A 16037-nucleotide genomic window follows, 5' to 3' on the forward strand; every position below is an offset into this window, starting at 1 on the left:
ACTTTGGGAGGCCGAGGCAAGCAGATCACGAGGTCAAGAGATCAGGACCATCTGGCCAACACGGTGAAACCCCATCTTAAAGTACAAAAAATTAGCCAGGCATGGTGGCGCACACCTGTAGTCCTAGCTACATGGGAGGCTGAAGCAGGAGAATCACTTGAACTCAGGAGGTGGAAGTTGCAGTGAGCTGAGATCTCGCCATTGCACTCCAGCCTGGGCAAGAAGAGCAAAATTTCATCTCAAAAAAAAAAAAAAAAAAAAAAAAAAAAAAGTTGCGTCCCTTACAGGCTTCCAGGATGGCTCATATGTTTCCTCTTGACTCAGAATGAGTTCAGCTAGCTTCTCTCCCGCTTTCCAGCCCCTCCTCACCTGGTCAGGCAGATGAGCCCCACTTTCCCTCCAAGCAGAGCTTGCCCTTTGGCGCCTGGAGCTGCAGGTGGACCCAGAATCTTTTTCTTACATCCCACAGGCGTTGGAACCTGCACAAAACCTCCTGACTTCCCCTGAGCACGCTAGGAGTGGAGCAAACAAGCTGCTAAAACCAACAGTTCCCACCTGAGAACCAAAGCCCTCTCCAAAGGCAAGCCTAGGGGGCCTCCTCTCCTCTCCCCTCTGCCCACCCACCCACCGCTCTGCTCAGCATGTGGGTCACCAAGAGGATCAGAATGAACAATCCGCTCTGTGAGAATTAAAAAAGCTGGGACAGCAAGGGATTCCCCGTCCCCCACCCAGCCTGCAGCAGCCCCTGCAAATTCCCACATGCCTGGAAGCTTCAAGTTATTTAAACAAATGCGCACTTAACTCCTTCAATTGCAGACAGCTGAATTCTCTATTGCAAGCTTGAAAGGAGAGCAGCTTATCTTGCAGGAAGACAATGCGGTGTGGTAGGAAAGACTCAGATTTCGGGCTGGATGCGGTGGCTCACACCTGTAACCCCAGCACTTTGGGAGGTGTAGGCAGGTGGATCACCTGAGGTGAGGCGTTCGAGACCAGCCTGACCAATATGGTGAAACCCTGTCTCTACTAAAAATACAAAAATTCGCCGGGTGTAGTGGTGCGCACCTGTAATCCCAGCTACTCGGGAGGCTGAGGCAGGAGAATGGCTCGAACCCCGGAGGTGGAGGTTGCAGTGAGCTGAGATTGCACCACTGCACCCCAACCTGGGAGACAGAGGGAGACTCTGTCTCATAAAAATAAAAATAAAAAGACTCAGATTTGGAATTATATCGGTATTTACATTTTCTAGCTGCATGAATTTTGGGCTGGTTAGTCACCCTCCCTGTGCCTCAGTTTCCATTTGTAAAGCAAGGATGTTAGGAAGAACCCCTCCCTATTTGCCTCATAGGTCTGACGTCGAAATCAGGTGAGTGTTTGTGGGGGCGCTTTAGCAACTGTGGCTCAAGGGATGATGGGAGCGAGAAGGTCACTGGGCTCCCCACGGGTGCTGCTCGCAGAGCACCTGAGCAGCGTTTTTGCCGGAGGAGGCGCGGTGCTGTGCAGTGTGGGTTCTGTTTTCAGCTTGAATCCCACAGAAGCAGTAACTGTTCTGGCTAATTGGAGCAGAATAAAAGTCTCCCCCAGTGCAGCAGAAAGCAAGCAGCCAGGAGAGAAAGCACCGACGGGGGCCGGCTGCTGCGGGGGCACACAGAGGAGGATGCAGGGATGAGACTGCAGGGAGAGCAGACAGCAAGCCCGGGGGACACCAGGGAAGGGGCTCCGCCGCTCTGCGGTGGCGGCTGTGCCGAGGATCTGGAAATGAATATCCAAAGAGTGTTTTACTTTGGCACGTGTACTTAGGTCTCAGTTAAATTTTGGTCAAAATCATCTAGTTCCCCTTTCAAAGTGAGGTTTCAAAAATCATTGTCAATGAACCCTCCTGCCTTAATAAGTTTTTAAAGTTTAAAAGTCACTCTTGGAGATGCTTGGGTATGGCCTATTTTGCTAATTCCGATTAAAACCTGGGTGCCCTGAAAAGGGTTCAAGACAGGAAATTCTATCGGAAACACACCATTTATCTCCCTGTGTTTGCTGATCCTCCGGCAATAAGCAATGTTCAAGCCTTTGAAAATGTAAACATACCTTCTGAAATGTTAATTTTGCCAAGCAACGTGGGAGGTGGAATTGGAATACCTGGGTTGCAATTCCAGCTCTGTCACTAGGGGAGAATTTCATTATTCATTCAATATTCAATCCACAAAGGATTGTTGAAAAAAATGAAGGCCAAAATGGAAGATGTTAAACTCATCTTAATAATCACCCCAAATATAATTTGATAAAATTCAATCATTAAAAAAAGTACAACCTAAGAATTCAAGGATTTTTCAACAGGATAAAACATACCTATTTCAATGCAAAAATTGCACTGGTAAAACACAAGTATCTTTAGGAACAAAAAAGAAAGCCTGTTATCACACTGAAAATTCATTAACAAGTTAAGGCTGGGCACCGTGGCTCACGCCTGTAATCCCAGCACTTGAGGAGGCTGAGGCGGGTGGATCACCTGAGGTCAGGAGCTTGAGATCAGCCTGGCCAACATGGTGAAACCCCATCTCTACTAAGATCAAACATGGTGAAAAAAAAAAAAAAAAAAAAAAAAAAAGATTAGCCAGGCGCGGTCATGGGTATCTGTAATCCCAGCTACTTGGGAGACTGAGGCAAGAGAATCGCTTGAACCCGGGAGATGGAGGTTGCAGTGAGCTGCGATTGTGCCACTGCGCTCCAGCCTGGGCAACAAGAGCGAGACTGTCTAAAAACAAACAAACAAACACCAAGTTAACTGAAACTCTACCAAGTTCCTAAAAGGATTTAAGGTACTGGTGCAATTTAATCTTGTGTGGACATCCCAGTCACTTTAGTAAGGCAAGATAAAATAAATTGGGGGGAAAAGGGACAACACGAGAACATTTGTATGGATAGTGAATACAAAAGAATCAGTGCAAATTCACAAATTAAAGAGTTTAAGGGAGAGGACAAATGCAAACTACATACATAAAAATTGATAGTGCTGAACACCACGCTAGCTAGAAAACATAATGGAAAAAACCATTTACAACACAAACAAGTGATCTAATATACTTAGGAATAAACATATGCCTGACTTTTTTTTTTTTTTTTTTTTTTTTTTTTTTTTTTTTTTTTTTGAGACCGAGTCTTGCTCGGTCGCCCAGGCTGGAGTGCAGTGACATGATCTCGGCTCACTGCAAGCTCCGCCTCCCAGGTTCACGCCATTCTCCTGCCTCAGCCTCCCGAGTAGCTGGGACTACAGGCGCCCGCCACTATGCCCAGCTAATTTTTTTGTACTTTTAGTAGAGACAGGGTTTCACCGTGTTAGCCAGGATGGTCTTGATCTCCTGACTTCATGATCTGCCTGCCTCGGCCTCCCAAAGTGCTGGGATTGCAGGTGTGAGCCACCACACCCGGCCACCTGATCTTTATCAGGAAAGTTGCACATCCTGATAGAGTGGGGGCCGGGAGAGACAGGCCGAGCACACTTGCTATTGTGAAAATGTCTCACTACCCTAGGTGAATTCGCAAACATAGCCCACCCCAAATCAATCCCAGCAGTACTTCTCTGAATACAACTGATTCAGGAAAAACAAACAGATGAAGATTTCAAAGGACAGTCTAAGAAAAAAGAGTAAATCCCACAGCTGAACCTGTTAGACATTAGAATGTTTTATAAAATAATAATTTAAAATGAATGATGTTGTGAAACCGGATAGCATGGAATAATTTTAATCGAGCTTCCTCCTTCCACTAAAATAGACTACAGATGGATGAAAGAGCTAAATTTATTTTTAAAAATAGAAAAGTTAGCAGAAAATGAAATATTTATTACCTCTACGAAGAAGGACCGGTGTCAGCTTTGCAGCAACAGAAGAAACCACAAAAGATAAAACAGACAGAAGACAGCAAAAACAAAACAAAACCTCCCATATGTCAAAAAAAAAAAAAAAAAAAGTAATGAAATGCTAGATGGAAAAAGATAGTTGCACCAACTTTGATACAGAAAGAGTTGATAGCAATGTTACATAAAGAGTTCATTAAAATTTATGAGAGAGAAAGTATTATGACCCAGTAGATAAGTAGGCAACACATTTAAGCAGGTATTCACATGAGGGACATCCGGTCTGTTAACAAACACCTGGGAAACTGTTTAGCCTTGCTAGTAATCAGAGCAATTAAAATTAAGCAGTCTTGAGGTGCTATTTGATGCTTATTAAACTAGCAGAAATACCTACCTCCAAACACGCACGTGTAACAAGCCACCACGGCAAGGTTGGGAGGTAGGATGTGGGATATGGGTAGGGGCACCATGGGTTACTCTAAGTGAGCAATCTGCAATAAGAATCAAAAAATACTTATGTCCTTTGGCCCTCTGTCGGCCAGACTGGAGCACAAATAGCATGATGTCGGGTCACTGCAGCCTCCGTCTCCTGGGCTCAAGCAATCCTCCTGCTTCAGCCTCCGTCTCCTGGGCTCAAGCAATTCTCCTGCTTCAGCCTCCCAAGTAGCTGGGATTACAGGCATGTGCCACCACACCCAGCTACTTTTTGTGTGTGTGTGTATGTGTGTATACATATATATATATATATATATATATTTTTTTTTTTTTTTTTTTTTTTTTTTTTTGAGATGGAGTCTTGCTCATCGCCCAGGCTGGAGTGCAGTGGCGCCATCTCTGCTCACTGCAAGCTCTGCCTCCCGGGTTCACGCCATTCTCCTGTCTCAGCCTCCCGAGTACCTGGGACTACAGGCGCCCGCCACCTCGCCCGGCTAATTTTTTGTATTTTTAGTAGAGACGGAGTTTCACTATGTTGGCCAGGATGGTCTTGAGCCCCTGATCTCAGGTAATCCGCCTACCTTGGCCTCCCAAAGTGCTGGGATTTACCTACTGGTTTACCTCCAGAAAGAAAAAATCCCTCTGAAGATGTTCAGTGCAGCCTTATTCAATAACAAAAACTCAGTAATAGGGGAAACATCTTCACGATTTCATTTTTATACAGATATTAAATTTAATCAAAACTGCATGGAAAAATGAAGAATATTATGTATTGTTAAGTAGACAAAAAAACCCACCTGTAGATAAAAATCATGTACGTATTATCATTTCAATGAAGAAAAATGTGTGTCTTTGTAGACGAGGACAAGAAGTAGATACATAAAAATGAAAATCGCTTTGTTAGGGTTGGGATTTGGGGGTGACTTGCTGTTATTGTTGTTTTCATTTTTAAAAGTTGGGGCTGTGCACAGTGGCTCTCACCTGTAATTCTAGCACTTTGGGAGGCGGAGGCAGGAGGATCACTTGAGCCCAGGAGTTTGAGACCAGTCTGGACAACATAGTGAGACCCCATCTCTACAAATTAAAATATTAGCTGGGCATAGTGGCAACCCACTGTAGTCCCAACTACTCAGGAGGCTGAGGTGGGAGGATTGCTTAAGCCCGGGAGGTCAAGGTTGCAGCGAGCCAACATCATGCCACTGCATTTCAGCCTGGGTGACAGAGTGAGACCCTGTCCCCCCTGCCAAAAAAAAAAAAAAAAAATTGGGAGGAAATCCTCCAAGGCTTGTAGGATCCACATCACAGGCACTTTCTCAACCAAAGTCCCTTCCCTGGCTGAAATCGGTGTCCCCTGGGTCACCCCGGGTGCCCCATTCTCTGGGTCTGGGCTCTGCCGGCCCCTATGAAACAAGGGCACGTCCACACCCCTCTGAAGGTGGACAGCCAGGCCGGCAGCTTTCCAAGAGCTCTGGCAGAAGCTTCTGCCTCAGTACTTGAAGCAGCTTTGAGGCCTTTGAGCCAGCCACCTCTATAGCACCAGGCCCCAGGTGGCAGAATATGTCCTCCCAGATAAATGATGACTGCAGAACCCCAATTAAGCAGCTTTGGTCTAGTTCCCAGGGCTGCCAGGACATCTCAGCAGTCTGGACTGAGACTACAACCCTAGAGCCAGGAGAGGAGCTTCTAGGGCTCAACCTAGAGGAGTCTGAGGTTCTGACCCAAACTCAGCTCCCTTCAAGTCTTGGCCAGTGCGTGGGTACTAGGAGCTCCTGCAGGAGCCAGGAGCGGACTGCCCACAGCTGTCCTGGGGAGCTAGGCCACCCCTGGGGGCCAAGCTACCTAGGCCCTGGGGCCTTGTCCAGAGAAGAACTCCACCCCACCCTGCCCCATGTCTGCACCGGGGGCTCCAGACTGGGCTCTGAGGTCCCTCCACAACCCACCCAGAGAGCTGCTTAAGAGTGAAGAGTGTGTATGTGTACATGTGAGTTTGCAATATGTGTGGGTATGCATGTAAGTGTGCAATGTGAGTGTCCAATATGTGCACGCATTTGAGTGTGCAATATGTGTGTATGCACATGAGTGTGCAATGTGTGTGCATGTAAGTGTGCAATATGTGTAGGTATGCATGTGAGTGTGCAATGTGGGTGTGCAATGTGTGCATGTGAGTGTGCAAAATGTGTGCATGTGAGTGTGCAATGTGTGTGCATATGAGCGTGCAATATGTGTCCAATATGTGTGTGCATGAGTGTGCAGTATGTGCACATGCATGTGAGTGTGCAATGTGTGTGCACGTGAATGTGCAATGTGAAAGTGCAATCTGAGTGTACACATGTGAGTGTGCAATGTGCATGTGCAATGTGAGTGTATACATGTGAGTGTGCAATGTGTATGCATGTGAGTGTGCAGAGCATGTGTGTGTACACATGGGCGGACTCCTCTTATGCCTTGTCTCCTGCATTCAGTGATCCTCTCTGTTCTGGTTTCCATGGGGACTGTCTTTGGGTCTTGACCATTAACTCAGAGATGGTGGCCCTTGTTACCCTTTCCCCAAGAGCCTGTTTATAGGACCTGAGCACCCATTGTTATGGATGGTAACTACAAGGATAAGGTAAAAACCATCAGCACTTTACAGTTTAGAGAATGCTTCCACACCAGCTTGCTCTCTGTGCCTGCCTTCATTCCCACAGAAGGACCATCTCAGCGCCAAGTCAACCTCAATGATGAAATCGGCTCTACCTGTGGTTTCCACGGAAAATTTTGCCCCACCCGTTATGTCGCGATTTTTATAGGATTCGCAAAGATTTGCAAGAACATAGGAAGGGGTCATGGAGTGGGGGGCGTGGCATGTTGCTGGAAATTTCCCAGTAGACCTGTTTCTTTGGCTGCAGCTCCTCTCTCCAGGCCTGCAGGGTCGCCACCACTCTGAATCAAAGCATTCGCCTTCCCGAGGAGGGTCTCTTTCAGGCAGGGGTTTTCGCGTCCCGCTGCCACGGCAATGTGGTTCGTTACCCCGGAAGCAAGGGGACCTCATTTCATTTATACTGTAATAAAACTCGTATTGATTTTAATAAAATTGAAAAATCTCTTTGTGAATGAAAACCCTGGGGCCCCACCCCATAACTGCTGACTTACTGCATTTTCTGTACACCATGGACATTATGATTCATGCCTGGGCACCGTTGCGGTCGAGGGCTGATTTCTCCAGTAGAATAAATGTGAACTATAAAAAAGTTGCACGTTTGAGTGCCTCCCAAGGGCCTTTGTTGGGTCCTGGCTGGGAGGGAGAAAAATTTTCCACTGGGGCTGTCAGAGCCGCTAGAACAGCGAGGAGACAGCTTAGGGAAGGGACAGAGAGACAGCGGTCATCACTCCACTCATGACACCTCGGTCCCCAGCCCCTCTCCCTCTACTGGAGCCCCTGGCAGCTCATTCCTCACGATCAATGCCTTGTCTGGATCGCAGACTGCATGACTCAAACTGAACTCCAGGTCCCCTGCACCAGCTAGGTGCTCAAACGAGAAACCTACTGCTGAGATGCTGTGGGCTCTCAGTAACGGAGGTAGAATCGACACCTTGCTCAGCCATATCCTCTCCTCAGGGAGAATATTCACGATGTCCACAGGCTTCTACTCCGTCACTATCCGGAGGGTCTGGAAGGCTTATGATGAGTGAGCCGGGCACTGTGCCAGCTAGGCACTTGACCTATATTACTGGGTTTATTGTACAACATAAGCAGATTTGTCCTGCAAGGCCCAGAGAGGTTAGGACAGTGACCGCCCTGGTGTTCAGCACTGCGCAGCCCGGCTCCAAAGCCAGGGGGCTTCCCACCGTGCCCTGCCGCCTCTCAAGCCCATCTTTTCCGCAGAAGGGCGCTTCCTCCTCTAAGCTACAGACTCCCCCAACAAAATATTTCCTTGAGATAGGAGCCAGCTCCAGATGTGCCCTCTAAAGGGAAATAAAAAGTTATTTTCATATTCCCCTCATTCTGCAGGACATAATACACAGACTGAATAAAAACAGGAGACCAGGATCCAGCATTAACGTCACGAGGTCCCAGGCCGGGATGGGACTGCGGCATTCTCAGAATTGTGATATGGGAGTGGGCGGCCTCCAGACAAGGCATCCATGCCATGGTGCCAGCTCTGGTGTAGATGCCTAGCTTGTTCCCCTTCTTGGAGCACCCCTCCTGCCCCAAACAGTATCCACAGGTAAGGGCCCTGGGCAGCCCTGTCCTGTGTAGCTGCCTTCCTGGTCATAGCCATAGCACAGTAGATGCCTGACCCAGGCTAGACCAATCAGATGGCCTCCCAGAAAATGAAATTATGCAGACAGTGGTCAGTGATCAGTTTTAGCTGGGTCCTTGCATAGGGGGTAATGTAAAGCCAGGGCTGGGGCAGACTAGAACTGAGAGAGAAAGAGAGAGGATAAAAGAGAAGGGGAGATGAGGGGAGGGGAGAGAGAAACATCAGATGCACAGAAGGAAGCCGAGACCACGAGGTCCTGGAGACATGAGGAAAGAGAATAGTGATCTCAGTTCCCAGCAACCCTTTGCTTCTTGGTTTTAGTTCCTTTTGAGGCTTGTATATTTCTCCTTTTTTTGGTGGGGGGGGGGAAGGAGTTTCACTCTTGTTGCCCAGGCTGGAGTGCAGTGGTGTGATCTCGGCTCACTGCAACCTCTGCCTCCCAGGTTCAAGTGATTCTCTTGCCTCAGCCTCTGGAGTAGCTGGGATTACAGGCGCAAGCCATCATGCCTGGCTAATTTTTGTATTTTTAGTAGAGATGGAGTTTCCCCATGTTGGCCAGGCTGGTCTTGAACTCCAGACATCAGGTGATCCACCCACCTTGACCTCCCAAAGTGCTGGGATTACAGGCATGAGCCACTGCACCTGGCAGTTTCGGTTCCTTTTGAGGCCTGTATGTTCTTCCACATTTTTCATTCCAAGAGAGAGACACCCTGTATTTTCCCAATCAGCCCTTTTAATTTGTGTAAACCAGTTCCAGTGTAGTTTCCTTATCTGCAGCTAGAAGGACCTTGACCAAGACATTGCATCTCTAAATCGTCTTCCTTGTGAATTCAACCCTTGGGCGCAGCCTGCATCAGACGCCAGGGCACTGAAGGCAGAGCCTGCACACTCCTCTCCCCGTAGCAGGAGGTAGAGAAGATGCTGGAGACCATGGGGTGCTGACCGATTTGCTCTTTGGCTGAAGGGAAGGAGACCCAGGCTTGGGGCGCCTAGGGCCAATGTCCCCGTGTATCTGAAGGACTTCATGGGGAGGCTCGGGGCCTGGAGGGGTCAGAGAGAGAGGTTTCTCTGCATAAGAGATTTGCATTAGGAAAGCTTTGTCGGTCAGGTCTGTCCTGGGTGGGGACCGGGGGCTTCGGGAGGCCAGATCGCCTGAGACTGGAGGCTGGGCTGAGCGGACGTCAACAGGAGGTGGGCTGGGCAGTGTTAAGCTCCCTTGCTGCTCGAGGGTCTTCAGACCAGTGACTGCTTGCGTTGTGACCTCGTCATCAATGCTCCAGTGATAAACAGATCGATTCTAGACGCTGGAGGTCTCGGGTAGAGAGGGAATGTGTGAACCAGAGAAGGTGACCAAGGCTGGGTCAGTCATATTCTCCCCCAGGGGAAGGAAAGAGGCAGAGACAATCGCCAGTTTCAACTGGGCTCGAGAAGGGGCAGGACCTCAGGGAACCCCACACTCGAACCCTCAGGAACCCCCAGAAGTCCTCTCAATACTGAGGAGCCCCTTGGTTCCCTGCTGTGTGGCCCTGTACTCCAGAATCCGCTCACCACTCAAGCTGACAGAAGAGACCTGGTTCCTAGCCCAGCACACACCTCGCTGCAGCTGGGGCCCTGCCCCCGGCACATCTCTTCTGTCATTTCCTAACTATCCCCTGGGGGAGACCAGGCAGCAGAGTGACAGCTTCCAGGAATGCTGAGGGCTGAGCTGTGAATTCTGGATGAATTAGCATTGAGTTTGATCAGTTCTCAGAGAAAGGTTCTTTTTGGGCTGTCACCTAGTAGGAAGCCTGTTCTCCATCCAGTGAGCCCTGTGTTTGCGTTCCTGATGCGGCTTCTCTGTCCCTTTCAGATCCCTCCAAGCACCGAGTGCAGGTGGAGAGGGGCGGTGAAGCCCCATGCCTCCTCCTGTCTTTGGGAACTTCTAGATGGTACTGGGAGTTTGTCCTCTATGTGGTTTTTGGAAGGAGACCCTTTTCTTGTCCTGTCTTCTCTTTTAATTTCTTTTCTTTTCTTTCCTTCGCTTCGCCTTGCCCTGCCCCACCTGTCTCTCTCTTTCCCTTCCCTTCCCTTCGCTTCCCTTCCCTTCCCTTCCCTTCCATTTCCTTCCTTCCCCTCCCCTCCCCTCCTCTCCCCTCCCCTCCTCTTCTCTTTCCTTCCTTCCTTGCCCTCCCTTCCTTCCTCCCTCCCTCCCTCCTTCCCTCCCTCCCTCCTTCCCTCCCTCCCTCCCTCCCTCCCTTCCCTCCCTCCCTCCCTCCACTCTCTCCTTCCTTCCTTCCTTCCTTCTTTTCTTCCTTCTTTCCCTTCTTTCTTTCTTTTCTTTCTTTTTTTTTTTAAAAGGTGGAGTCTTGCTTTGTTGCCAGGTTGGAGTGCAGTGGTGCAATCTCAGCTCACTGCACCCTCCGCCTCCCAGGTTCAAGCGATTCTCCTGCCTCAGCCTCCCGAGTAGCTGGGACTACAGGTGCACACAACCATGCCCAGCTAATTTTTTGTATTTTTAGTAGAGATGGGGTTTCACCATGTTGGCCAGCATGGTCTCGATCCCCTGACCTCGTGATCCACCCACCTCGACCTCCCAAAGTGCTGGGATTACAGGCGTGAGTCACTGTGCCTGGCCCAGAGAAGATCCTTTTCACTTTTCCTGTTCTTGGTGTCCTGGAAGTCTCCCGCCCGCTGTTGCAGTCTGGGGTGTCTCTGTCCTAGCTGCTCCTGCCTACACAGCCATCTCCCTGTCTGCTGCTCTGACTTCCATAATGACCCCTCCTGACATTCCCCTTCCTGCTCCTCTGTTACCTGCAGGATCTCCCCTTCATCTGCTGCCCTCTGTCGTCATTCTCACCACACTTAGGAATCCTCCATCTGTGCCATGCCTCGTGTATCTGAGGCTGTCCCTAAGTTGTGCGTCACCTCACTGGCAGGTTGCTTCCTGCATCTTCAGCTCAGGATAGAACCGGGGGCCTGGGGCGGGTGCAGTGGCTCACTCAGTGAGCTCATCTCAGCTCACTGCAGCCTTGACCTTCCAGGCTCAAGCGTTCCTCCTGCCTCAGTTTCCCAGGTAGCTGGGACTACAGGTACACATCACCATGTCTGGCTAATTTCTGTATTTTTTGTAGAGATAGGGGTCTCACTCTGTTGCCTTGGCTGGTCTCGATCTCCTGGGCTCAAGTGATCCTCCTGCCTCAGACTCCTAAAGTGCTGGGATTACAGGTGTGAGCCACTGCACCCAGCCTCCTTTGTCAATTTTTAAATGTATACATCCATTCTTGATTTGTTTACTCATTCATATACTCATCCATTTATTCTTTATTTAGGCACAATAAACAGTACACATTAAAGAGCACAGTTTGATAAATTTGTTTTGTTTTGTTTTTGAGACGGAGTTTTGCTCTTGTCACCCAGGCTGGAGTGCAGTGGCACAATCTTGGCTCACTGCAACCTCTACCTCCCAGGTTCAAGCGATTCCCCTGCCTCAGACTCCCAACTAGCTGAAACTACAGGTATGCACCACCACGCCCACCTAATTTTTGTATTTTTAGTAGAGACGGGGTTTCACCATGTTGGCTAGGCTGGTCTCGAACTCCTGACCTCAGGTGATCCACCCGCCTTGGACTCTCAAAATGTTGGGATTACAGGCATGAGCCACCATGCCCGACTCTCTGTTTAATTTTTTTAATCGAAATTTGTATTCAGGTAATTGTAGAATCACATGCAGTTTTAAGAAATAATATGGAGAGCTCTCGTACTTTTTAAGACTCATTTTTCTCCTATAATAACAATTTGTAAAATTATGGTACCATATCAAAAACTGGATATTGACATTGATCTAATTTATCGATATTATGTGGTTTCCCCAGTTTTAGACATACTAATTTGTGTGTCTGTGTGTGTATTTAGTTATACACAATTTCATCACATGTGGAGATTCGATACCACTATAGCCAAGATCCCGAGTAATTCCATCGGAACCACGATCCCTGTCTTGTCTTTCCGTAAGTACACATCCCTTTCTCCTGTTCCTCCCCCACTCCTAACCCCAGGCAATCACTCATTTTTTCTCTACTTCTAAAACTTTGTCATTTCAAAAATGCAATATAAATGGAATCATGTGTATATACCCTCTTAGCGCTGGATCTTTTCATTCAACATGATTTCCTGGAGATTCTTCCAAGGTGTGGCCTATGATCAATAATTTGCTGCTTTAAAAAAAAATTATTTTATTATTAATTTTTTTTGAGATGGAGTCTTACTCTGTTGCCCAGGCTGGAGTGCAGTGGCATGATCGTGGCTCACGGCAACCTCCGCCTTCCGTGTTCAAGCCATTCTCCTGCCTCAGCCTCCTGAGTAGCTGGGATTACAGGTGTGCACCACCACACCTGGCTAATTTTTGTATTTTTAGTAGAAACGGGGTTTTGATATGTTGGCCATGCTAGTCTCGAAATCCTGACCTCAGGTGATCTGCCTGCTTTGGCATCCCAAAGTGCTGGGATTACAGGTGTGAACCACCATGCCCAGCCTTTTTTTTTTCTCTCTTTTTGAATAGAGATGGAGGTCACACTATGTTAACCAACTCCTAGCCTCAGGTAATCCTCCCATCTTGGCCTCCCAAAGTGCTGGGATTACAGGCATGAGCCACTGCAAAATCACTGCCTTTTTTTTTTTCTTCTGAGATGGAATCTGACTCTGTTGCCCAGGCTGGAGTGCAGTGGCGTGATCTAGGCTCATTGCAACCTCTGCCTCCCGGGTTCAAGCGATTGTCCTGCCTCAGCCTCCTGAGTAGCTGGGATTACAGGTGTGAGCCCCTGCACTCGGCCGAATTCACTGCTTTTTAGTGTTCAGTGGAATTCCTTGTTATAAATGTACCAGCTTGTTTATCCACTCATCCGTTGAAGGACATCTGGGTTGACTGATTCCAGTTTTTGGCTGTCATGCATAAGGCTGCTGTGAACATGTGTGTACAGGTTTCCGTGTGAACACATTTTCATTTCTCTGGGATAAATGTCTAAGAGTGCAATTGCTAGGTTGTGTGGTGATTGCACGCTTAATTTTATAAGAAACTGCTGAACTGTTTTCTAGTGTGGCTGTACTGTTTTACATTTCCACCAACAACACACAAGATAGCTAGTTTCTCCAGCTCCTTGCCAGCACTGGTGTTGGTCTGTATGAACTTTATATTTTGTCACCGTTTTTTAATTGTAGCCATTTTGATGGATGTGTAGTGATATCTCACTGTGGTTTTAATTTGCATTTCCCCAATGGCTAATGATGTTGAACATCTTTTCATGTACTCATTTGCTATCTATATATCTTCTTCGATGAAATGTCTAATCATGTCTTTTGCTCATTTTCTAAATGGATTGTTTATTTGTTTTTTACTGTAGAGTTTTGAAATTCTTTTATAAATTATAGGTAACAGTCCTTTACTGAATACATTGTGTGCAAAGACAGTGCATATCTTGTCTTTTCATCCTTTAAGCAAAGTCTTTCACAAAGCAAAAATTTTCAATTTTGATGAAGTTCTACATATATTTTTTCTGTATCAATTTTCTGTATCATGGTTCTGGTGTCAGCTCCAACAATTTTTGTCTAGCCTTGTATTCTGCAGATTTTCTATTGTTTTCTAAAAGTCTTATAGTTCAGAATTTTACATTCAATCCCAAACTCATCTCCATAACTTTAGAGTTTATTTCTGTATTGACTTTATATTTTGTATATGGTGATGTTTAGGTTGAGGCTCAATATTTTGCTGATGCATGTCTTTTTTTCCCTAAATCGCTTTGGCACCTTTATCACAAGTCCGTTGAGCGTATTTTTGTGGGTATATCTCTAGATTCTCTTTTCTGTTCCATTGATCTGTGTGTCTGTCTCCTTACCCACACCACATTATCCTGATTACTGTAACAATAATATTGAATAGAGTAATCTCTCTCACTCTATTCTTTTTTTTTTTTGAGATGGAGGCTGGAGTGCAGTGGCACAATCTCAGCTCACTGCAAGCTCTGCCTTCCAGTTTCACGCCATTCTCCTGCCTCAGCCTCCTGAGTAGCTGGGACTACAGGCACCCGCCACCATGCCCGGCTAATTTTTTTGTATTTTTAGTAAAGATGGGGTTTCACCATGGTAGCCAGGATGGTCTCAATCTCCTGACCTCTTGATCCGCCTGCCTCGGCCTCCCAAAGTGCTGGGATTACAGGTGTGAGCCACGGTGCCTGGTCATTAAATATGGTTTATAAAATTTATTTTAAAAAGGGTAATCTATGCATTTCTCCTTTTTATGTTCCTTCTTCCTTCATAGTGATCTAAAATCATTGTTTAAATAATTTTCTTTGTGTTAAAAGAACTTTCTCTAACCAATCTTTAAGGGTAGGTCACCTAGCAACAAATTACTTTTGTTTTTCTTTGTCTAAGAACGTCTTTATTTCCCCTTCATTCCCGAAGAATCGTTTCACCAGATATAGAATTTGCAGTTGACGGTTCTTTCTTTTTACTATTGAGAATTTTGTGCCACTCTCTCTGGCCTCCACGGTTTCAGATGAGAAATCTGCTGTCAGTTAAATTGGTATTTTCTTGTAAGTAATACATCATTTCTTTCTGGCTCCTTTCAAGATTAGTTCTCTTTGTCTCCACTTTTCAGAAGTTTAATTATGATGTTTTTTACTTCCTTGGGGGTTTATCTTATTTGGGTTTCATTCAGCTTCTTAAACTGGAAAGTCTGCATCTTTCGCCAAATTTGGGGAGCTTTCAGCCATTATTTCTTCAAATAATCTTCATTATTTCTTCACTCTTTTCCTTCTCTTCTGGGACTCTCATAATACAAATGTTGACGTCTGATAATCTTTTGTTATTGTCATCTGAGTCTCTGAGGCTCTGTTTATTGTTTTTTCATCTAGCTTGTAACCTGTTGTTTAGATTGAGTGAATTCTATTTATCTCTCCTCAAGTTCACTGACTATATCCTCTGTCATCCACATTCGACTTTCTGAGGCCATACAGCAAATATTTCTTTCTTTCTTTTTTTTTTCCCCATTAAAAGTCATGTTTACTAACCTAGCACCACAATTCCAGTCCTAGAACCTCCCATGCAGTTGGAAAGGGAATATGGGAAGAGGCGAGCATGTTGGAACTGTAGGGTAGTTCTCAAATTGGGGCCCCATTTTGCTTACTCTAAAGCAAAAAACACAGGGTCTAGCAAAGAAGAGAAGTGCTGAGGCTGGAGACGAAAACAAAAGCTTTTGGTTCAGTTGGTAAAGGAGGCCCTCAAGAGCAGTAGAATCAGTGTTTCCCGGAGGCAGTGCTGGAGACAATCTCATGCTCTAGGGGGTTTCTTCTTGGCATCCAAGTCCTTTTTAATGTCTTCAAGTTTTTTAGCCAGGTTTGGTGTGTCATAGTTCTGAGCCAGATACATTCCAACCACGTTGCCCAGTGTAAATCCAAGCAGGAACTGGAGCATGATGTTGGTGGGGAGGGCGAGGAGGGCTCGAAGGACTGCTGCAGCTCCGCGGGCCAGTCTGAGCCTCA

The 16037-nt window shown here is 46.8% G+C and overlaps 3 protein-coding genes across 7 annotated transcripts in view; 1 reads left to right on the forward strand and 2 right to left on the reverse strand.

The window, feature by feature from the left end:
- Positions 1 to 16037, reverse strand: part of TXNDC17 (thioredoxin domain containing 17) — a 997418-nt gene that overhangs the window by 402737 nt on the left and 578644 nt on the right. The window contains exon 1 of one of the 4 annotated variants that reach the window (XM_050765559.1): positions 5518 to 5521. The exons of the other annotated variants lie outside the window; for them this stretch is intronic. The gene's annotated coding sequence lies outside the window, so the exon portion shown is untranslated. Of the gene's footprint in view, positions 1 to 5517; positions 5522 to 16037 lie in introns of those variants that run through there. 4 annotated transcript variants of the gene reach the window in all.
- LOC126939805 (uncharacterized) overlaps positions 1 to 16037 on the forward strand; it is a 910157-nt gene that overhangs the window by 193589 nt on the left and 700531 nt on the right. The gene's annotated exons all lie outside the window — the stretch shown is intronic.
- Positions 15141 to 16030, reverse strand: LOC126939823 (short transmembrane mitochondrial protein 1-like). Its single transcript, XM_050765591.1, has one exon. The coding sequence runs from the start codon at positions 15967 to 15969 to the stop codon at positions 15826 to 15828; it is 144 nt and encodes a 47-aa protein (XP_050621548.1). The 5' UTR covers positions 15970 to 16030; the 3' UTR covers positions 15141 to 15825.

The sequence above is a fragment of the Macaca thibetana genome, chromosome 16 (assembly GCF_024542745.1).
Source record: "Macaca thibetana thibetana isolate TM-01 chromosome 16, ASM2454274v1, whole genome shotgun sequence".
Taxonomy (NCBI): Eukaryota; Metazoa; Chordata; class Mammalia; order Primates; family Cercopithecidae; genus Macaca; species Macaca thibetana.